General features: G+C 39.5%; 1 protein-coding gene across 1 annotated transcript in view; it reads right to left on the reverse strand.

Moving 5' to 3' along the window:
- The window catches only part of LOC124552247 (vacuolar protein sorting-associated protein 13-like), a 494,948-nt gene that overhangs the window by 234,756 nt on the left and 236,559 nt on the right, over nt 1–23,633 (reverse strand). The window contains exons 32-34 of the mRNA XM_047126529.1: nt 14,904–15,050; nt 9,072–9,280; nt 1,834–1,971 (exon numbers count right to left, since the gene is read on the reverse strand). Of these exons, the coding sequence (XP_046982485.1) occupies nt 1,834–1,971; nt 9,072–9,280; nt 14,904–15,050 (494 nt within the window). The remainder of the gene's footprint in view (nt 1–1,833; nt 1,972–9,071; nt 9,281–14,903; nt 15,051–23,633) is intronic.

Here is a 23,633-nt window from a genome sequence, read left to right on the forward strand (position 1 = left end):
TTGTGAAAAAAAGGGTGCCAGCTTCACAGTAGGAGCTCTTATGGAATTCTTAATGAAGTTGCAATTACCTCTTAAACTATTACCCGCACAAAAAAATTTCACTAGGATTTTCGATAGAACTCTTCACGTGGTGTCCAGAACTGTCATCAGAACTGTTGTACGAATATATTTATATTTTCCGTAAAGAAAGTGTGTCCCATATTAAATCAATTTATCTCAAACCATTATCGCCATAGAAAAATGTTGTTGGGATTTTCGATAGAGCTCTTGGGGTTCTGTTCAGAACTGTCCTCAGAACTGTTGTACAAGTTTAATTTTTACGAAAATTGACAAAAAATGTTTTCGATATGAAAATTTTTTCGAATTTTGTTGTTTTCTTCGCTAAATTCTGCAGAACTATTGAAATTTTGTACAAAGAGCTCTAGAACTATGGCATATCTATGAAGAAATCTGAAAAAAGTATACATTTGTGAAAAAAAGGGTGCCAACTTCACAGTAAGTGAAAAGATTTTCTCCTTAAGTTGCAATTATCTCGTAAACTATTAGCTGCACAAAAAAAATGTTAATAGGGTTTTCGATAGAACTCTTGGGGCTCTGTTCAGAACTGTGCTCAGAACTCTTGTACTTATTTACATTTTGCGGAAATTGCCAAAGAACGTTTTCGATACGAAAATTTTTTCGAATATTGTTGTTTTCTTCGCTAAATTCTGCAGAACTATTGAAATTTTGTACAAAGAACTCTAGAACTATGCCATATCTATCAATAACTCTGAAAAAAATGTATATTTCTCGAAAAAGGGGTGCTAACTTCACACGACTTCGTCTTACTAGGCGCAGACTGAAACTTGACTACAGACTGAGGCAGACTGAGGCAGACTGAGGCAGACTGAGGCAGACTGAGGCAGACTGAGGCAGACTAACTAATCGGAGGTCTGTACACTCATCATAATACCTCGAGCGTTCAGGTATCACTGCGCGAGTGTGATCCGCAAGGAGAAAAGGTTCTACGTTAGCAGAAATTTCATTGGCTGCATTACGTATTAATACGCGGATCGGCGGAAGCAGAATTTGGTCCGTCTCTAAGACAGCGCCATCTCGTAGTGCGGAGACGGCCGAGCGCTGCGCCTGTGCTGTTGCTCTTAGCGGGGCGCACTCTAGTAGGAAAGTTGTGTACACGCTGACTACGCGGAACTATATACACAACACTATTAAAAACTGGTAAAAATTGAGATAATTAACTATAAAATTTGAGTTTTTTCTAAACATTAAGTTTAAAATGTAACAGCTTATTCTTGTTTTCATAAATTAAATAAATTCTAGAGTTTCATACACCTGTAAGTACGGTTTGTATGCTGTGCAAAATTCATCGAAGAGTCTCTCCTACTTATGAAGAAAAGTGTACCTATAGCATCAAATTCTGCCAACAGTAACTGAAAAAATGATGAAATTTAAAAAAAAAAAAAAAAAAAAAAAATTGTCATGTTTGTGAACTTCCACTGCTATGAGTGTGAATCCTGAATCCTTGCTGGTCATGCTGACAAAGCTTTAGACATTTATTTGTAAAAGTATAGACAGTGGGAATTAAGATGTCCTGTGGTGCCTCTCCTGCTCCAAGTCAGCCCATTTGACATCCTACCCCCCTTAAAAAAAAAAAATCACTTTAACCTCCAAATCACCTAGAAAATCATGTTCTAAGATCACAGCTATTAGTAGCAATGCATGACCCTCTTTCACATCTACAGCTTGTATACAAAACATTTAGCTTTATCTCACCTCCACCCTTATTTATTCCCCATTACAGGTAACACGATGAAAGAGATAAGGAAACGTTACCTCTGCACGGAGCTCCCACAGGGCGTGAGACAGCTTGCCATCCTTCAGCACTTCCACCGGCTCGATGAGCGGCTCCCAGAGCGCCAGGTAGCTGTTGTAGTAGGCCATCTGCACGCTCAGGTTGCTGTCCACGTACAGCTGCAACACACAACATGCCCTCACTCTCAGCTCCTAAACATTGTAAGCATACCACAACTACTGAGACCAACATATTGCTTGCACAAGTCAACAACATTATCCGGTAGTTAATGAGCAGGACATGGGGTGCCAATCCACTACAGTTACAGAAGTCCAATTATGGCTCTGCAGCACATTGACTGTGTTAAGAAGTTGACCGCTGCAGTGAAAGAGTCAACATCGATTGCAGTGGCACGCTGGAAGCAGACACCAGTGCGGCAACTACACCCATTCACCGGTACTGCATTCTCTCTCATCTGCAGGGACACTGCAGCATTTGAGGAAAGGATGAACCTGGAAACCTACCCCATCAACCCGATGCACAGCTCACAGACTATTGGCATCGTATATGATGTGGGAAATGTTTAATGGACACAGGTCATTATGTTTACTGAATGGAAGCACCAGGTGAAATATAGAGGTGATAGGCATTCTCAAAACAGAAGAGCCAGCTACTAGTAGTGAGCTCCCCGTTGGACACGATGAGGGTGGGAGACCCGCACCGAAACACTGTCATGCAGAACTGAAGCCTCCTTCTAGAGGAAGCCAACGTTCTGACAGATAATGGCGAGGCTACTAGATCTAGACCATTTGCTGGATGAACCTTACACATCAGATGAGCTTTTTAAAGTTAATAATCAGACCATTTTGGCCTCAAATTTCTGGAAAAATCTTGCTCAAACAGAAAAAAGATAGTCGAGCACTGTAGTGTCGATAATGCGAGGTTTCTTGGTCATTCTCATGTAGTCTGTAGTTGCTTGAGTCAAGTGAAAGTAGTCATAATTTAAAGGAGTGCAACAGAAGTTACTACGAAACATGATAGTAATGTGAATGTTGCGCAAAGAGGGAAAATGTGATGAAAGGAAACATTTTAATTGGTGATTTGGATTAAAATATTCTGATAGGGTCTTGTTAAACAAATAGCATGTTGGTTACAAGTTGCTTAAGTATCTGAACTTAACAATCATCTGCAACAAAAACAAAAAATAGCAATTGTCATGTTCCATGTTCCAACTACATTTCTGTGGTTTTTATGGAGAACAACCCGGGATGACACTAACCATAGTGAAAATTGTGTTATAACAATAGTGATGTGTGTAAGTATCAACTGTTAGGATTGAAATGATTATCAAATAAATGCTCGTATTTACAAATTTTGCTCGTTATGAACTATTAAACATATTCCATGTGCATTATCTATGTAAGTTAAAATGAACTGTGCTCAAGCTACATTTAAATCTAAACAGGGACATCCCTATATGAAAGCTCCGCTTTCCTACTACATTAATTCCAATCACCTCTAGTTATTTTTTTGTTCGATCACAGGTTGGAGTGTTGATGGCGGCAGTTTACAACATTTCTGTTTCTCCTGAGCCAGTGTTGTCAGTAAAATCTCTTCCCCTCCACTGCAGACTGCTTACTTTTCCCATTGCCCATTATTTACTCTGTGGGAGGCATTTTAGCAGGTTACCAAAGCTAGAGTATACTGCAATGTAAGACAATTCTGATTCTTTTCATTATTTTTGTTGCTGGTATGTTTGTTTTCCTCTACAATCACAAAAATTATGCCATCCAGAAGGTAGCTTCTGTTATCATATAGCATAGGAATTGGTGTGGCGTGCTGTTTGGAGTGGGGTTGGGGACACACAAGACAACTGCTGCTGAACTGACTTTGGCAATAAGTCAGTATGTTTAGAGCTGCAATAGTAAGAAAGTTACATTGCTTTTCATTCAGTTGCAATAGCTGCTCAATGGGAGTGTTGCTGCTGAAAGTCCTCCCAAATATGAAATTTGTTGTGTAGCACAAAATCTCAAAGCTGTTTAAATTCACTGCAAAATTTGTGCGGAATCTGAGCCAAGTATGACGATTGAAATGGCTCTGAGCACTATGGGACTTAACATCTTACGTCATCAGTCCCATAGAACTTAGAACTACTTAAACCTAACTAACCTAAGGACATCACACACATCCATGCCCGAGGCAGGATTCGAACCTGCGATCATAGCAGCCCCGTGGTTCCGGACTGCAGTACTAGAACCGCACGGCCACCGCGGCCGACTATGACGATTGAAGATGCTGTCACAATATCATCAAAAAAATTCTCTTACTTCTTTCTGTTTCATCTGCCTCTCCCACCAATCTTACATTAAGTACATTATCAAATGATACAGCCCATACCAAAGTACAACGTGTACTACTTTGCTTCTGCCATTTGCCGATAGGTGGCGACAACGGCAAGTAGCTGTTGAAAGAAACAGATCGCAGACATCAGGCAGTTAGCTTGTACCTCGGTCAACATAACCTCATTCAAACATTAGTCGATTTGTGTCTGCATCATAACGTTGCTCTCGATTGAAAATGTCAGTTTACGAGCCCAATTCTTGTCATTTGCGGGAGGTGTTACTATTTTGTTTCATTATGAAGAAAACAGTGGCCGAGTCTCATCGAATGCTTTCAGGTACGTATGGTAAGGACACTATTAGTGAATGAATGTGTCATGGGTGGTTTCAACGCTTCAAGAACGGTGATTTTAACGTCGCAGACCGGCATAGTGGTGGAAGAGAGAATGTTTTCAAAGATGCAGAATTGGAGACATTGCTGAGTGAAGACTCATGTCAAACTCCAGAAGAATTGGCACAATTAGTGGAAGTGACACAGCAAGCCATTTCAAAATGTCTCAAGGCTATGGGCATGATTCAGAAAGAAGGAACTTGGGTCCCATGTGAGCTCAAACCAAGAGAAGTTGAACGGCATTTGTGTGTTTGTGAACAGTTGCTTCAGAGGCAAAAACAGAAGGGATTTCTGCATTGCATTGTGACGAGGAATGAAAAATGGGTTCATTACGATAACCCTAAATGCAAAAGATCATGGGGATATTGCAGCCAAGCTTCCACGTCGATGGCCAAAAGAATATTCACGGCTCCAAGATCGTGCTCTGCATTTGGTGGGACCAGCTCAGCGTCGTGTACTACGAGGTGTTAAAACCAAGTGAAACAATCACAGGTGCTCATTATTGAATGCAATTAATGCATTTGAGGAAAGCATTAAAAGACAAATAGCCACAATACAGCAAGAGGCACGATAAAGTGATTTTGCAGCATGACAACACTCGACCCCAAGTTGCAAACGAGGTCAAAACGTACTTGGAAATGTTAAAATGGGAAGTCCTACGCCACCCACCGTATTCTCCAGACATTGCTCCCTCTGACTATCACCTGTTTAGATCAATGGCGCATGGCCTGGCTGACCAACACTTCCGATCTCATGAAGAAGTCACAAATTGGATCAATTTGTGGATCACTTCAAAAGATGAACAATTTTTTCGACACGGGATTCGTTCACTGCCCGAAAGCTGGGAGAAAGTAGTGGCCAGTGATGGAAAATACTTTGAATGATACATGAGTAAACAATTTGTTTCATTAAAGCCTCAAATGTTGGGGAAAAAAGGCAGAAGCAAAGTTGTACACCTTTTATTTTAAAACTTATTGTTTACTAAAAACTGTGAGCATACGCCTCTATGTCCACCACATTCAACTTCCACCAGGAAAAGACAAATTACACCTGCTTCTGCATTTTTCACTTCTTGTAAGACAGCTGAAAAGGGGACAGCAGCAGAGAGAAAATTCCTCACTTCAATAGCAAAGAGTACCTGACAAGAAAACAAAGATGAAAATGATATATAAAACCTTGAAACTACATAGAAAGACTTCTGTTGCAGGCAGCAGTGGTGGTGCCAAACGTTACATCATTTTCATAGTATCACTTAAAAGTGGGAAACAAATGAAAAAGTTGGTCCTCTGTCGGTAGTAACAAACTAGTACAGGAAACTGAAGAAACAATTTGTCAGAACCAACATTTTGTGATATCCTACCTCGCAGTTTTATGCAGACTCTTACGAGAGTTTTGCACAAGATCATCACTGAACAATGAGGATACCTGAATTTTTGTGCTCGCCAGGTTCCAAAACTTCTTCCTGGCAATCACAGAATTTAATGGACAAGAGTTTTTCAGTAATTTCTTTCTCAGTGTACTGAGGAAGGAGAAGGGTTGCTAAATAACACTGCGATTAGTGATGTGATACAAGTTTTCAGCACTAACGAGGAGACAAGACAGCAGTCAGTGGTGTAGAGTCTTACCAAATTGCCCAACAAAACAGCACACTGAACTATCAGCCAGAAATGTTATCACTACCATATTCTGGAACACTAAAGGAATCTCTTTTGTAAATTTTGAGAAGCACGAAAGGACAATCAATTCTGGTGCCTACTGTCATATAACGAGGAGAGTCATTCAAAACAACACAAACTATTAACTATACTTGTTCCTCTGACACATACGGTCCAGCAAACTCAAGAATTATTGTGCCATTTTAAATGGGACATTTCTTAAATCTGCTCTCCAGCACAACCTTGACTCAAAGTGATTTCCACCTCATCTCTCTCTCTCTCTCTCTCTCTCTCTCTCTCTCTCTCTCTCTCTCTCTCTCTCTCTCACACACACACACACACACACACACACACACACACACACAAACAACAACAAAGTGCACTAAGGTCCAAATGCCTCGACTCTGATGAAGACCTTCAAGATGTCATCACTGACTGTCTGCAATCCTTTTTAGAATTCGAAGCATGTGGAATTTGCCAGTGGCACAAAAGCGCTGTTTTAAGATTTTCGAAATACATCAGTTTTAACTACTATGATATTTTGTTAATAGCCTCATGGAAGTTATTTCTGGACTGCACTTTTTTTCAGATTTTGTTCATTACTTTCAATCCGAAAGTAACACTTTGTGAACTAAAACTACACATACGGAATATGAATACTAATTTTATGCTAGGTTATTACATGCAGGACATATTGGAGTAGGAATTAAAATCCATGGAGAAGAAATAAAAACTTTGATGTATGCTGATGACACTGTAATTCTGTCAGAGACAGCAAAGAACCTCTAAGAGCAGCTGAACGCAATGGACAGTGTCTTGAAAGGAGGATATAAGATTAGGTGGAACGTATCTCTGCCTACGTAGATCAACACCTTCAACCCATTACATGCAGTCTCCCATCCTTCATCAAAGGCACCAACCACTTTCTCGAACGCCTGGAATCCTTACCCAATCTGTTACCCCCAGAAACCATCCTTGTAACCATTGATGCCACTTCCTTATACACAAATATTCCGCACGTCCAGGGCCTCGCTGCGATGGAGCATTTCCTTTCACGCCGATCACCTGCCACCCTACCTAAAACCTCTTTCCTCATTACCTTAGCCAGCTTCATCCTGACCCACAACTTCTTCACTTTTGAAGGCCAGACATACCAACAATTAAAGGGAACAGCCATGGGTACCAGGATGGCCCCCTCGTATGCCAACCTATTTATGGGTCGCTTAGAGGAAGCCTTCTTGGTTACCCAGGCCTGCCAACCCAAAGTTTGGTACAGATTTATTGATGACATCTTCATGATCTGGACTCACAGTGAAGAAGAACTCCAGAATTTCATCTCCAACCTCAACTCCTTTGGTTCCATCAGATTCACCTGGTCCTACTCTAAATCCCATGCCACTTTCCTTGACGTTGACCTCCACCTGTCCAATGGCCAGCTTCACATGTCCGTCCACATCAAACCCACCAACAAGCAAGAGTAGCTCCATTATGACAGCTGCCACCCATTCCACATCAAACGGTCCCTTCCCTACAGCCTAGGTCTTCGGCTCCAGTCCGGAATCCCTGAACCATTACACCAACAACGTGAAAACAGCTTTCGCATCCCGCAACTACCCTCCCGACCTGGTACAGAAGCAAATAACCAGAGCCACTTCCTCATCCCCTCAAACCCAGAATCCCCCACAGAAGAAACACAAAAGGGCCCCACTTGTGACAGGATACTTTCCAGGACTGGACCAGACTCTGAATGTGGCTCTCCAGCAGGGATACGACTTCCTCAAATCCTGCCCTGAAATGAGATCCATCCTTCATGAAATCCTCCCCACTCCACCAAGAGTGTCTTTCCGCCGTCCACCTAACCTTCGTAACCTGTTAGTTCATCCCTATGAAATCCCCAAACCACCTTCCCTACCCTCTGGCTCCTATCCTTGTAACCGCCCCCAGTGTAAAACCCGTCCCATGCACCCTCCCACCACCACCTACTCCAGTCCTGTAACCCGGAAGGTGTACACGATCAAAGGCAGAGCCACGTGTGAAAGCACCCATGTGATTTACCAACTGACCTGCCTACACTGTGATGCATTCTATGTGGGAATGACCAGCAACAAACTGTCCATTCACATGAATGGACACAGGCAGACAGTGTTTGTTGGTAATGAGGATCACCCTGTGGCTAAACATGCCTTGGTGCACGGCCAGCACATCTTGGCACAGTGTTACACCGTCCGGGTTATCTGGATACTTCCCACTAACACCAACTTATCCGAACTCCGGAGATGGGAACTTGCTCTTCAATATATCCTCTCTTCCCGTTACCCACCAGGCCTCAATCTCCGCTAATTTCAAGTTGCCGCCACTCATACCTCACCTGTCATTCAACAACATCTTTGCCTCTGCACTTCTGCCTCGACTGACATCTCTGCCCAAACTCTTTGTCTTTAAATATGTCTGCTTGTGTCTGTATATGTGTGGATGGATATGTGTGTGTGTGCGCGCGCGAGTGTATACCCGTCCTTTTTTCCCCCTAAGGTAAGTCCTTCCGCTCCCGGGATTGGAATGACTCCTTACCCTCTCCCTTAAAACCCACTTCCTTTCGTCTTTCCCTCTCCTTCCCTCTTTCCTGACGAAACAACCGTTTGTTGCGAAAGCTAGAATTTTGTGTTTATGTATGTGTTTGTTTGTGTGTCTGTCGACCTGCCAGCGCTTTCGTTCGGTAAGTCACATTTAATACTAATGTTGATGTTGGATATCTTTTCCACATAGAATAAAATTTCCATTATTTGGTACCTGTTATGTGATGAACATCTCCACAAAGTTTGACAAATAATTGAACTGGTCCTTCACGATGTAACACTTTCCATTTCCAGCAGTAAACACTCCATCGGAGACCCTACCTGTGAGCTCCAGTTCTTAGCCTCGCCCTGGAAGCCCATCTCCAGCAGGATCATCGGCAATGTCCGTGTCCCGATGCCTGCCTCTACAGTGATGACAATGCTGGGTGCGGATATAACGCAGATCTCATTCTTCACGGGCTTCTCCTCAGGCACCACTGGGGCAACCACCGACTCCCCACTCAGGGCAGCCACTGCATCTTCACCTTCCTCTGTAATTCACACCTCAGTGTAAGGTGGCCATATCAGAAATTTCACATAATATGTGGAAAAACTATTAAATGCTACTTGTTTAGCTTAATGAATCAACACTGACACACTACACAAGCTACTGCTAAGTGCACAGCAGAAAAGTTTTTGATCACCCGTGAGAAAAGCTATGTACATTGAAATAAACACATCATACAAACTAAATACAACAAAATAAATTTTCTCTCTATCGTTAGCTACAACACAATGTGATTTAGACCTTAGCTTCTTCAGAGTATCCACCATTCCCCTCAGACCAACTCCACATGGTCTTGGCTTTATGGAGATATGATTTTTAGTGTTTTGCAGATAGTAGTAGTAGCAGCAGTAGTAGTAGCTTTAATCATCTATAGATCTATTTTTACAAGGCTATAGGACATGTCAAAGTACTTACAAATTTAGATCAATTTAAAATAAGCTAATTCATATACACATATTTCTACAGACTTCTAGTTAGAGACTATCATTAGATTTACTCCTGGTATACAATACTTTTTTTTTTTACAAATAACTTATTAAATAATGTAATGCCACACTGTTCACTCATATCTCACTATCAGTCACTGCACACACTATACACTGAATCAGCATCCCTCCATAATGAGTGAGATGCTGAGCTCAGAAAGAGGAAGAGGTGTTAGTATTGTGCTATGCATAGCTTGGAGGTAAGTATTTCTAGAAAGGAAAAAAGAAGGAAAAAACAAAGTGAAGGTGTTATGCGGAAAATGGCTCTGAGCACTATGGGACTTGACATCTGAGGTCATCAGTTCCCTACAACTTAGAACTACTTAAATATTACCAACCTAAGGACATCACACACATCCATGCCCAAGGCAGGATTCGAACCTGCGACCGTAGCGGTTGCACGGTTCCAGACTGTAGCGCCTCGACCCGCTCGGCCACACCAGTTGGCCATGTTATGTGGAATGTTGGATATTTTATAATTATTATTATTTCTTTCTTTCCTCAGACGTTATGTCTGGTCAAAAATGGAAAGTGACGCAGACTTTGATCAAGCGTGACTTCCTTTTAACTTTACGGTATATGTTACATTGCGTTTAGGAACTTTTGGGTAATTGAACATGTATCAATAATTACAGATTTCTGTAGTTGTGTATATAAGTTTGGATGTAGCTGTATTGCGTTGATGTACTGGTGGATATTGTGTGGTATGACTCCTGTAGTTGATAGTATAATTGGTATAATGTCAACTTTATCCTGATGCCACATGTCCTTGACTTCCTCAGCCAGTTGGATGTGTTTTTCAATTTTTTCTCCTGTTTTCTTTTGTATATTTGTTGTATTGGGTATGGATATTTCGATTAGTTGTGTTAATTTCTTCTTTTTATTGGTGAGTATGATGTCAGGTTTGTTATGTGGTGTTGTTTTATCTGTTATAATGGTTCTGTTTCAGTATAATTTGTACTCATCATTCTCCAGTACATTTTGTGGTGAATACTTGTATGTGGGAACGTGATGTTTTATAAGTTTACGTTGTAAGGCAAGCTGTTGATGTATTATTTTTGATACATTGTCATGTCTTCTGGGGTATTCTGTATTTGCTAGTATTGTACATCCGCTTGTGATGTGATCTACTGTTTCTATTTGTTGTTTGCAAAGTCTGCATTTATCTGTTGTGGTATTGGGATCTTTAATAATATGCTTGCTGTAATATCTGGTGTTTATTGTTTGATCCTGTATTGCAATCATGAATCCTTCCGTCTCACTGTATATATTGCCTTTTCTTAGCCATGTGTTGGATGCATATTGATCGATGTGTGGCTGTGTTAGATGATACGGGTGCTTGCCATGTAATGTTTTCTTTTTCCAATTTACTTTCTTCGTATCTGTTGATGTTATGTGATCTAAAGGGTTGTAGAAGTGGTTATGAAATTCCAGTGGTGTAGCAGATGTATTTATATGAGTGATTGCTTTGTGTATTTTGCTGAGTTCTGCTCGTTCTAGAAAGAATTTTCTTAAATTGTCTACCTGTCCATAATGTAGTCAATATAATGGAAGGAAACATTAAATTAATGATATCAATATAATGGAAGGAAACATTAAATTGTGTGGATGGATATGTGCGTGTGTGCGAGTGTATACCTGTCCTTTTTTCCCCCTAAGGTAAGTCTTTCCGCTCCCGGGATTGGAATGACTCCTTACCCTCTCCCTTAAAACCCACTTCCTTTTGTCTTCCCCTCTCCTTCCCTCTTTCCTGATGAGGCAACAGTTTGTTGCGAAAGCTTGAATTTTGTGTGTGTGTGTTTGTGTTTGTTTGTGTGTCTATCGACCTGCCAGCGCTTTTGTTCGGTAAGTCACCTCATCTTTGTTTTTATATATAATGTCCATAATGTAGGTTTTTTATGTCGATAAATCCCCTTCCTCCTTCCTTTCTGCTTAATGTGAATCTTTCTGTTGCTGAATGTATGTGATGTATTCTATATTTGTGGCATTGTGATCGTGTAAGTGTATTGAGTGAGTGCTTCTAGGTCTGTGTTACTCCATTTCACTACTCCAAATGGGTAGGTCAATATTGGTATAGCATAAGTATTTATAGCTTTTGTCTTGTTTCTTGCTGTCAATTCTGTTTTCAGTATTTTTGTTAGTCTTTGTATATATTTTTCTTTTAGTTCTTCTTTAATATTTGTATTATCTATTCCTATTTTTTGTCTGTATCCTAGATATTTATAGGCATCAGTTTTTTCCATCGCTTCTATGCAATCGCTGTGGTTACCCAATATGTAATTTTCTTGTTTAGTGTGTTTTCCCTTGACTATGCTATTTTTCTTACATTTGTATGTTCCAAAAGCCATATTTATATCATTGCTGAATACTTCTGTTATCTTTAGTAATTGGTTGATTTGTTGATTTGTTGCTGTCAGTAGTTTTAGATCATCCATGTATAGCAAATGTGTGATTTTGTGTGGGTATGTTCCAGTAATATTGTATCCATAATTTGTGTTATTTAGCATGTTGGATAGTGGGTGCAGAGCAAGGCAGAACCAGAAAGGACTTAATAAGTCTCCTTGGTATATTCCACGCTTAATCTGTATTGGCTGTGATGCGATATTATTTGAATTTGTTTGGATATTAAGTGTGGTTTTCCAATTTTTCATTACTATGTTTAGGAACTGTATCAATTTAGGATCTACTTAGTATATTTCCAATATTTGTAGTAACCATGAGTGGGGTACACTATCAAAAGCTTTTTGGTAATCAATGTATGCGTTTAGTTTTAGCTTGATATGTCACCTCTGCATCTATTATCAGTTGCTCTTTACATTCTCGTGCTCCTTTGCAACATCCTTTTTGTTCTTCATTTATAATTTTTTTCTGTGTTGTGTGTGTCATTAATTTCTGTGTAATGACTGAAGTTAATATTTTGTATATTGTTGGTAGGCACGTTATGGGGCGATATTTAGCTGGGTTCACCGTGTCTGCTTGATCTTTAGGTTTAAGATAAGTTATCCCTTGTGTAAGTGTATCAGGGAATGTGTATGGGTCTGCAATGTAACTGTTAAATAATTTAGTTAGATGTGAATGTGTCGAGGTGAACGTCTTTAGCCAGAAATTTGCTATTTTATCTTTTCCAGGGGCTTTCCAATTGTGAGTACAATTAATTGCTTGGGTGACTTCATGTTGCAAAATTATCACTTCAGGCATTTGTGGTATCATCTTGTATGTGTCTGTTTCTGCTTGTATCCACCATGCATGTCTGTTATGTTGTACCGGGTTGGACCATATGTTGCTCCAGAAGTGTTCCATGTCTGTTATGTTTGGTGGATTGCCTATTTTAATGTGTGTGTTATCTATTGTCTGGTAAAATTTCTTTTGGTTTGTGTTGAATGTTTGGTTTTGTTTCCTTCTATTTTCGCTTTTTTTGTATCTTCTAAGTCGTTTGGCCAATGCTTGTAATTTCTGCTTCTTTTCATCTAATTGCTCCATCGCTTCTTGTGAGATTTTACCTAACCTTTTTCGACATTTCATTTCTTATAAATTGTGTTAGCTGTCCAATGTGTTTTCTCAGTTTTTCTATTCTGATCTGTAGCCCGTGTTGCCATGCTGGTTTTGTGGGTTTCTTCTGTGTGTTGGTTGGTTCTGATCTCTGCCTAGTGTGTGTATTTAGTGTAGTGAGTGCGCCTATATAAACCAGTAGTTGTAACTCTTCCATAGTTGTGTTTTCATTTATTTTGTTGTGTATGATTGTGTTGATAGTTTTTATTGTTGTTTCGACTTGTGGGTTATTTGGCGGTCTATGCAAGAATGGTCTAATGTCTGTATTTGTGTCTTTGTATTCTATATATGTCAACTGAAATTTTTTTCAGCAGCTGAATTCAAATATGGCTGTACCAGCTTGGGTGAAGATGCATGTCTTGGATAGCCAAAAACTGCAACACTGATAATTTTATTGGTGAAGCCCAACAAATGGTGCTAGAGAACCACCAAATTAAGATGAGAGGTATGGCAGAATCTATGAGCATACCTACAGAATGTGTTTGTCACATATTGACTGAAAATTTAGGAATGAGGAAGGTGACCACACACTGGGTGGCACGTGCTCTGTGCCACCTCACACCTCAGTGGTTGTTAGGGCAAAAGTCAACCAACTGCGATCTAGCACCCAAATGACTTATTTTTTGTCCCCTTGGCTAAAAATTGGCCATGGAAGAGAAATTTTCATCAAACGAAGATGCCAACACCTTCATAAACAACTATTTTGCAGAGAAAGATACTGCCGGTTATTTGGACAGGTTAAAGAGATGGGAGCATCATTGGGAGATGTGCGTAGACTTGCACAAAGATTCTATTTAAAAATAAAAATTAATTTGAGGAAAAAATGTCCTATTTCATGGTTGGGTTTGAAACTTTTCAGACTACCATTGTACATACAACCTAGAAGAATTTCTGTTACATTACCAACTATTGACATTTCTCCTGTACACTAATAAGAGGATTAGTAAGTATGTTATGCAGTGAATAAATCACTGTTTGTTCATTATGTGAATCAGTTGTGCATCTGATTCACCATCCTCCCCATTATTGTTTTAGATAAAGAATTTCAGATACTTCACCTAAAAGAAATCCTCGGATGTCAGGCTCAAAAAGTTAAGTGACCAAGAGCAGAACACAGTGTCACCATCTACTGTACAACTCAGTTTTGGAATGTGTGTGAACCTTCTGATTCACCGTCTTATGTATTTTCTTTTAAAATCTCTGTAATTCTTATTGATCTATGACTATGGAATTACACAGAGCCATTTGGAACCACTACATTAATTTTGAAATGCCTCCTATTATAATTTCAGTGCTGCTGCCATTTACAAGTGAGTCATTGTTATCCTATGGTAACTACTCACACTGCATGTCATAAAACATGCAAGAAAATCATGTGCAAGATTTGATCAATTAGCAAACATCATGTTAATGCCACTTACACAATATGTCAGACAAGAATTAGCTCCTAATTCAACACCAGTCGTCTCACAATGTAAACCTGGCACTGTTATATATACATGTAATTCATCACTGACAAAATATGAGGTCAATGTTTCCAGCTACAGCAATTTAAATAAGAAAGGTCCAAACCTGTGATGAGAAACCAATGATCCGTGTCTTTGAATGGTTTTGCTGTCCAGAGATCTGAGTAGTCCGCCTCTTTCTCCTCACTTTCATCCTGTTTTGTGGCAGATGCAGTCAAGGCAGCCTGTACTTTAGTCAGTAACTCAATGGTCGCTGAAAAAATACAAAAAAATTGTTATACACAAATGTCAGAATGTGAATGAGTATACAGCCAGATGACTACCCAAAATGAGACAGCTTCAAAACAGCTGTAGTAATATTTGGGATTTTCTGACCCAAGAAACAACCACTGCCATATGATCAGATGAATGATGCACTGATGAAAAAATCTGACTGGGGAAAAAAAAAAACAACTCTCGCAGTAGGTGCTAGCTTAATAGTGCCCTTAGTTGGCCGAATTATGAAATAACTAAGTGCAATATATCAGCTGGTCATCCAGCATTGCAAATTCTTACTTGTCCTTATCCATGTTAACACCAAAACCTTTTTATTGAACCATGTGTGAGAACACCAATGTGAACAGCCACAGATACATCCATTATAATAACTACTCAGTGGATAAAATTTTCCTCTGATGCAGATATCTGAGACTACATGTGTGAATTTCCACAATAATAATTACTTTGTGGTTAAAGGACAGCATCACTGTTATAATTTTCATTTATTTAAACTACATGCAACTGATAATAATAATTGTTATTAACACAACAAACACTTTTAGAAATGGTGTTCACTCCAACAAAACTTTTGAGTTGAAAGGACATTGACAATCTGTCTATCTAAGAAGATGTCTTCTGCTAATGTGGACTAAATGCCAGTGAATAGATGTATATTGTAAGGGTACAGAATTTTTAGGAAAGTAAATTAAGACTATTCACATGAGCACTAGAAGTGCAAAGTTATCTGTACCCTCACTTTCGTACATAAATGAGCAAGCATGTCTATAATTAATATTATTATTCTGTTTATGATATTTAAATTATGTGCTAAAGAGGCATTTTAATAGACAGGGCATTTTGTATTAGGGTAAATACACTATGTGACACCACCAAAAACGTATATCTTTCACATTAGGTGCATTGTGCTGCCACCTACTGCCAGGTACAAGTACTCCATATCAGTAACCTCAGTAGTCATTAGACATCATGAGAGAGCACACACTCCTAAATATTTCTATGTCCACTGTTTCCAAAGTGATAGTGAAGTGGAAATGTGAAGGGACATGCACAGCACAACATCATACAAGCTGGCCTCACCTCTTGGTTGACAGAGATTGCAGACAGTTGAAGAGGGCCATAATGTGTAATAGGCAGACATCTATCCAGACCATCACACAGGAATTCCAAACTGCATCAGCATCCACTGCAAGTACTATGACAGTTAGGCAAGAGGTGATAAAGCTTGGATATCATGGTCGACTGGCTGCTCAAAGCCACATACCACACCAGTAAATACCAAACGACGCATGGCTTGATGTAAGGAGCATAAACATTAAACAACTGAAGAGTGGAAAAATGCTGTGTGGAGTGACGAATCACGGTACAAAATGTGGCGATCTGATGGCAGGGTGTGGGTATGGCGAATGTTCAGTGAACGTCAACTGCCAGCATGTGTAGTGCCAACAGTAAAATTCGAAGGCGGCGGTGTTATGGCGTGGTCGTGTTTTTCACGGAGGGGACCCCTTGTTTTTTTTTGCGTGGCACTATCGCAGTACAGGCCTACATCGATATTTTAAGCACCATCTAGCAATTTGAAGAGCAATTTGGGGATGGCAATTGCGTCTTTCAACATGATTGAGCACCTATTCATAATGCACAGCCTGTGGCGTAGTGGTTACTCAATAATAACATCCCTGTAATGGACTGGGTTGCACAGAGTCCTGACCAGAATCGTATAGAACACCTTTGGGGTGTTTTGGGACACCAACTTCATGCCAGGCCTCACCAACCGACATCAATACCTCTTCTCAGTGCAGCACTACGTGAAGAATGGGCTGCCATTCCCCAAGAAACCTTCCAGCACCTGACTGAACGTATGCCTGCGAGAGTGGAAGCTGTCATCAAGGCTAAGGATGGCCCAACACCATATTGAATTCCAGCACTACCGATGGAGGGTGTCATGAACTTTTAAGTCATTTTCAGGCAGGTGTTGTAATATTAGTAATTTTTGCCTCACAAACATTAATATATGCTCAATAGTAAATGCCTGATGGCCTAAAGTTATCGAACAATTGTAAAGTAAAAGAAATGAACCATCGCATAGCAGCGACAGAGTCTATTATTCTTTATCTTTGCCGTTCTTGCGCGGTGTCTGTAAATCTCTATGTACATGTATCGATTAATGGTATAAAAAAGAATTCTGTTGTTTCAAGACAAATGAGGCTTTTGGCACCTCACCTTTTACTGTTTGTAGTCTATGAAAGGCGGACGCGGACTTGCTGAGTTCCGCAACTGTATTTTATATTTTATGTGAAAATATTGAGTGAATATGCTAACTGTTATTTTTTCCAATCAGAAACCATGTAGTTTCTTGTAACTGATTATGAAAAGACAGCATCAAGAGGACATTTTGACAGTTATGTATAAAGTATTTAACCACAATGGTGATCTATTGTAATTTAATATGAAAAGGTGTGTAGCATTTAAAAAAAAAAAAAAAAAAAAAAAAAAAAAAAAAAAAAAAAAAAAACGCGTGTTAAAGATAAGTGTGCTTATTTTAGTAAATTAACCTTGATGATTTCCATCTCCTTATTTACCTGAAGGGTAATTATTTTGTGTTACTTCATCACCAGAAATTACGATCACGCTGATGGGCCGAATGCAGCATGAGGCAGAAGGAACATTATCGTTTTCCTATTATTTCTGAACCAGCTTTTTTTGTGTAGTGTTGCATTTCTTTTAAAGTCTACAAATCTTCTGCTCCCTTAGTGTTGATCCGGGTATGACTACATCGCGACTATAAAAATGCACAGAAATGATAATGTTCCTTCCGAACGATCTCAAATATATATCAATATGCTGCTCTTATTCAGGTATTTAATGCTCAACATATGTTATTATAATGGTGTAATCAATCCCTGAGTCTGTTGCCAAGTGGCCCACCAAAATATTCACTTTTTCGACATTTAAAAAAAAAAGTAACAATTCTTTTTATTTTCGTCCCCCAAGAGCAACGCTACAGTGTCTGGATACTTATATTTGCTTTGTCTTGTATTATTTGTTTCATGTACTCCTTCAGTGGTGTGTGGTGGTTTGAGTTCAACAGCAAGCGCAGCATGGAGAAGCTCATGGGAACGCCTCAGAACATTATTAGACAAGAGTAACACGTGAAGACTTAACTAGTAATGGATCACATCACTGGTGTAGAACTTTGTGTAACCTCATTCACTGTGAATGAAATCTCCATTCTTATCTGCAAATGTTTATGTAACAAATAATAATGCTCATATGAAAACTTGAAAGTTATAATAGTATAAACAGAAGAAGAAGAATTCTTAAATAATACAGCAATGTGAAACTTACACCAGAATTATTAATATTTCTGCCATCTGGAACGCTCTCAATATGTCTACCACGGTCTCTCTTGAAGTTTTAACTGAAGTAATTATTGTTGTTTAAGCTGCTATTATTACCCAGTTATGACAGTGTCGTTATATTGCGTTCAAAATGCAGGGTAGATGTATTGATGAAAATGTCCCATTCCCTAGTTTTCTACGCAATTATGTCTGCATCTTGTTTCTGTCATATTAGCAGTTGCCTCATGTCAGAGTCATTCTTGTTTCATTTGCAGTAACAGAGAACAGTTTTGTGGTGTTACTGAAAGCCGCTACAGAGCTACCTGTAACTTCATCTAAATTATTCCACACATTCTAATGTTTGCTTCACACTCTAACTTATGTTTCTTTATGATATAAGTGGTGATCAAAACATATTCATTTGAAGGTTGTGGAGTCCAGAATTGCAATGCCAATTGGCCAACATTATTGGGAGCATTGAGGTAATCATCCCTCCAACACACCAAGTTGAAGATACTCATCTGGTAAAACACCGTGTCCTACTACATGAAGAAGTCAATAAGTGCCTGCTGCACTTCCTTGTCTGCAGGAATCGGTGAACCTTTAATACCCTTTTTAAGGGACCGAAGATGTGATAATTGTAATGGTTCTTTATTTACGTGACCATTTCGGCACTCCAACCCCAGTTCTCGATACCAGTAATATCTTATTACTTTTCTGCGATGTAAAAGACATATTTTTGTGACCATATCCACATCTGGTTTTATTAATGTATAGGTACTCCGATATATCGATATATTACAGTGATATGGTTCTTGTATGTATTCATTTCTGTGAGACTGTCATAATCTTTGACTTACTTGTAATCGTTTTGGCGTGAATGCGCACAGAGCAGTCTTTGTTTCACTTTGCAGAAGTTATGTTGTTATTTCGCTTTGTAAAAGAACAGTCAAGTATTGTGTTTGGTTAAATTGTAAATTACATATGTGGAGATTGATACAAAACTGTTTTCTTGATGATGTGACAATTAAGAAGAAGTATATGTGAATTTACAAAAAGTTTATTAAAAATGTGTATCGTGAACACCAAGTCAAAAATTATTTCTACCATGCCATTGTTCCGATCTGGGATTGTTTGATCATTAAGAATTTCCTGAAAAACGAATTTGTTAGGTCTTCAAATATTGCTAAAATACAGTTCTGGACCTTCTAGCAGCCAAAGTGGAATCTCCCTAGAATCGACAAGACGAGCCATAATGACTTCGACAAAATCTACGAGGGAATCCATTCAAGATAAGTGCCAAATTAATGACTTTTTTACAGTGACCTCATTATTTCGATTCTGACGACACCATCCACACAGTCAATAGTTTTGTTGTTGCTCGATAAAGCGAACATATGATGCGTGATTTCTAATCTACTTTGCAAGTGGTGGTATTGTTAGATAATCACATGGGGATAGATCAGAACTATAGGGTGGGTGCTCGAGTGTGTCCCACTCGAGTTGGTGCAACTTTCATGCTACAGCATTTGTCATATGGGGTTGCGTGTTATCATGAAGTAGCAGCACCCTTCATCACCATTTTCCACGATGGTGGTTTTTCATAGACACGCTACCCCACACACATTCTTCATTCTCTGATGGATATCTACTAGTGTTCGTCCTTTCGCAGTCAAGAAGAGAATAATAGCATCTATTCTCTAGTTGGCTGTTAAAGTATTGTTGTTTTTGTGGTCTTCAGTCCAGAAACTGGTTTGATGCAGCTCTCCATGCTACTCTATCCTGTGCAAGCTTCTTCATCTCCCAGTACCTACTGCAACCTACATCCTTCTAAATCTGCTTAGTGTACCCATCTCTTGGTCTCCCTCTACGATTCTTACCCTCCACGCTGCCCTGCAATACTAAATTGGTAATCCCTTGATGCCTCAGAATATGCTCTACCAACTGATCCCTTCTTCTAGTCAAGATGCACCACAAATTTCTCTTCTCTAAAATTATATTCAATACCTCCTCATTAGTTATGTTATCTATCCATCTAATCTTCAGCATTCTTCTATAGCACCACATTTCAAAAGCTTCTATTCTCTTCTTGTCTGAACTATTTATTGTCCACGTTTCACTTCCATACATGGCTACACTCCATACAAATACTTTCAGAAACGTCTTCCTGACACTTAAATCTATACTCAATGTTAACAAATTTCTCTTCTTCAGAAACGCTTTCCTTGCCATTGCCAGGCTACATTTCATATCCTCTCTACTTCGACCATCATCAGTTATTTTGCTCTCCAAATAGCAAAACTCATTTACTACTTTAAGCATCTCATTTCCTAATCTAATTCCCTCAGCATCACCCGATTTAATTCGACTACATTCCATTATCCTCGTATTGCTTTCGTTGATGTTCATCTCATACCCTCCTTTCAAGACGCTGTCCATTCCGTTCAACTGCTCTTGCAAGTCCTTTGCTGTCTCTGACAGAATTACAATGTCATCGGCGAACCTCGAAGTTTTTATTTCTTCTCAGTGGATTTTAATACCTACTCCGAATTTTTCTTTTGTTTCCCTTACTGCTTGCTCAATATACAGATTGAGTAGCATCGGGGAGACGCTACAACCCTGTCTCACTCCCTTCCTGACCACTGCTTCCCTTTCATGCCCCTCAACTCTTGTAACTGCCATCTGGTTTCTGTACAAATACTAAATAGCCTTTCGCTCCCTGTATTTTACCCCCGTCACCTTCAGAACTTGAAAGAGAGTATTCCAGTCAACATTGTCAAAAGCTTTCTCCAAGTCTACAAATGCAAGAAACGTAGGTTTGCCTTTCGTTAATCTATTTTCTAAGATAAGTCATAGGGTCAGTATTGCCTCACATGTTCCAACATTTCTACGGAATCAAAACTGATCTTTCCTGAGGTCAGTTTCTACCAGTTTTTCCATGCGTCTGTAAAGAATTCATGTTAGTATTTTGCAGTTGTGGCTTATTATACTGATAGTTCAGTAATTTTCAGATCTGTCAACACCAGCTTTCTTTGGGACAGGAATTATTACATTCTTCCTGAAGTCTGAGGGTATTTCGCTTGTCTCATACATCTTGCTCACCAGATGGTAGAGTTGCCGAAGTATTACGTTCATTATTGTTCACATTCCTGCATTTCCAGTGTGCAAATCATAAATACATAAATGCCACACTTGCTCACTTGTCCGTGCTTACATACCTACATTGGAGTTGCACTCTGTTGCATAAAAGCTGGAGCAATGCCCTCAAATGCAAACTTTTTGACCACCGCTTACATACATCACAAATAATGTTAAACATAAAAATCAGTGATTCTCTCAACATTCGTCTCAAATATTTTTTGCAAGTACACAATGCAATGTGTATTACATTAATGAATGTAACACCTCAATATGCTTCAACTTTGATAACGGAACTGTACATCTAACTTTAAGCAGTGTGTAATACATGATACCTTGCAAAATGACTTCATTCAATTTCTGGATGTTATGGAAATATTCTGGATAAAATTCCATAAAATCCATTTAATTATTTATGACAGAAATTTTTAATTTATGGAATGTATCAAGATTATGACAGGCTATATTGTATTAAAATATGGTCATACTTTGTTTGCATCCAATGGAATTTAAATTAAAAGGCCCAACTTCAGTAGACCAAAATTCTACCATCAGAGCTTCAGAGTTATAAGGGTGTACAAGATTTTAATATGTTCAGATAAAAAACTCGGGGATGTGTGACTTGCAGACACACTTGCAGGTCTCATTTCTCTTACCCGCACAGACTTTTAACTGTGAGTGAATTATGAATGTCATCCACAAAGTAATGAATGTTTCGCCAATTCAAGACATTCTTTACTAATAACACGGAAGTTGAATATATACATGGCGTACATAAATTCCGGGAACACTTTCAATGATTTATTGCACTAGAAGCAAACATTGTGCATATATCATACATATGTCATTTTGAAGAGAAGCCCTGAAAGTTTTGTTTCCATGTATACCGCTACAGCATAGTTTGGTAATTTGCCAATAGTCAGCGCTAGTCACAAACAGGGCAAGTGCATAGCAAGCTTTCTGTGTGTTGGAGTTCGACAAAATCAAGTGTGCTACAGCTGTTCAAATGGCTCTGAGCACTATGGGACTTAACATCTGAGGTCATCAGTCCCCTAGAACTTAGAACTATTTAAACCTAACTAACCTAAGGACATCACACACATCTCTACCCGAGGCAGGATTCGAACCTGCGACCGTAGCAGTCGCGCAGTTCTGGACTGAAGTACCTAGAACTGCTCGGCTACAGCGGCCAGCGTGCTACAACTGGCCAACAGATGATTACAATCAAGTACGTTAAGAAGCCATCAACAAGGAAGGCCATTTACCACTGTCACAACAAATTCCTTACGATGGGTTGCTTGTGCCCAGCGAAGAGAAGCAGACACCCCAGTGTGAGTGAAGTGAATGTGGAGTGTGTATGAGAGGCATTAATAAGGAGTCCAAAGAAATGGGTGCAGAGTGCATCCCGTGAACTCTAAATGGCTCCAATGACAGTGTGGTAAGTCCTGCGACAGAAGCTGTCTATGAAACCATTCAAATTGGAGCAAGTGGTAGAAGCTCAATGACGACGACAAAGATTTTGAGTTTTGTTCGGAGCTGCGACAATTGAATGAGGATGGGGATTGCACTGTTGGTCACTTGATTTTTAGCAACAAAGCCTCTTTCACACTAATGGGAAAGTGAACAGGCAGAACTGTCAAATTTGGGGTACAAAGCATTTACATGAATGCATTGAATTTGAGTGATTCCCCGAAGGTAAAGGTTTTTTGTGCCTATCAAGTCAAAAACTGTACAAGCCATTGTTCTTCGCCGAGAGCACTGTCATTGGATATTCCTTGGACATGTTGCAGCAATGGCTGATGCCTCAAATGCAATCGGACTCTCTGTTCATCTTTCAGCAGGATGGGGCTCCATCCCATTTTCATCATGATGTTCGTGGGTACCTGAACACGGAGCTGCTGCATCGATGGTCTGGCCATGCTACAGAAGGGGACAGCTGTTTCGTGAAATGGCCTCCCCGATCACCAGATCTCAGTCTGTGCGACATTTTTTCTGTGGGGACACATTAAAGATCTGGTTTATGTCCGGCCTCTACCAAGTTATGTAGCAGAACTCCGGCAGAGAATACGGGAAGCGACTGCCAC

The sequence above is a fragment of the Schistocerca americana genome, chromosome 10 (assembly GCF_021461395.2).
Source record: "Schistocerca americana isolate TAMUIC-IGC-003095 chromosome 10, iqSchAmer2.1, whole genome shotgun sequence".
Lineage (NCBI taxonomy): Eukaryota > Metazoa > Arthropoda > Insecta > Orthoptera > Acrididae > Schistocerca > Schistocerca americana.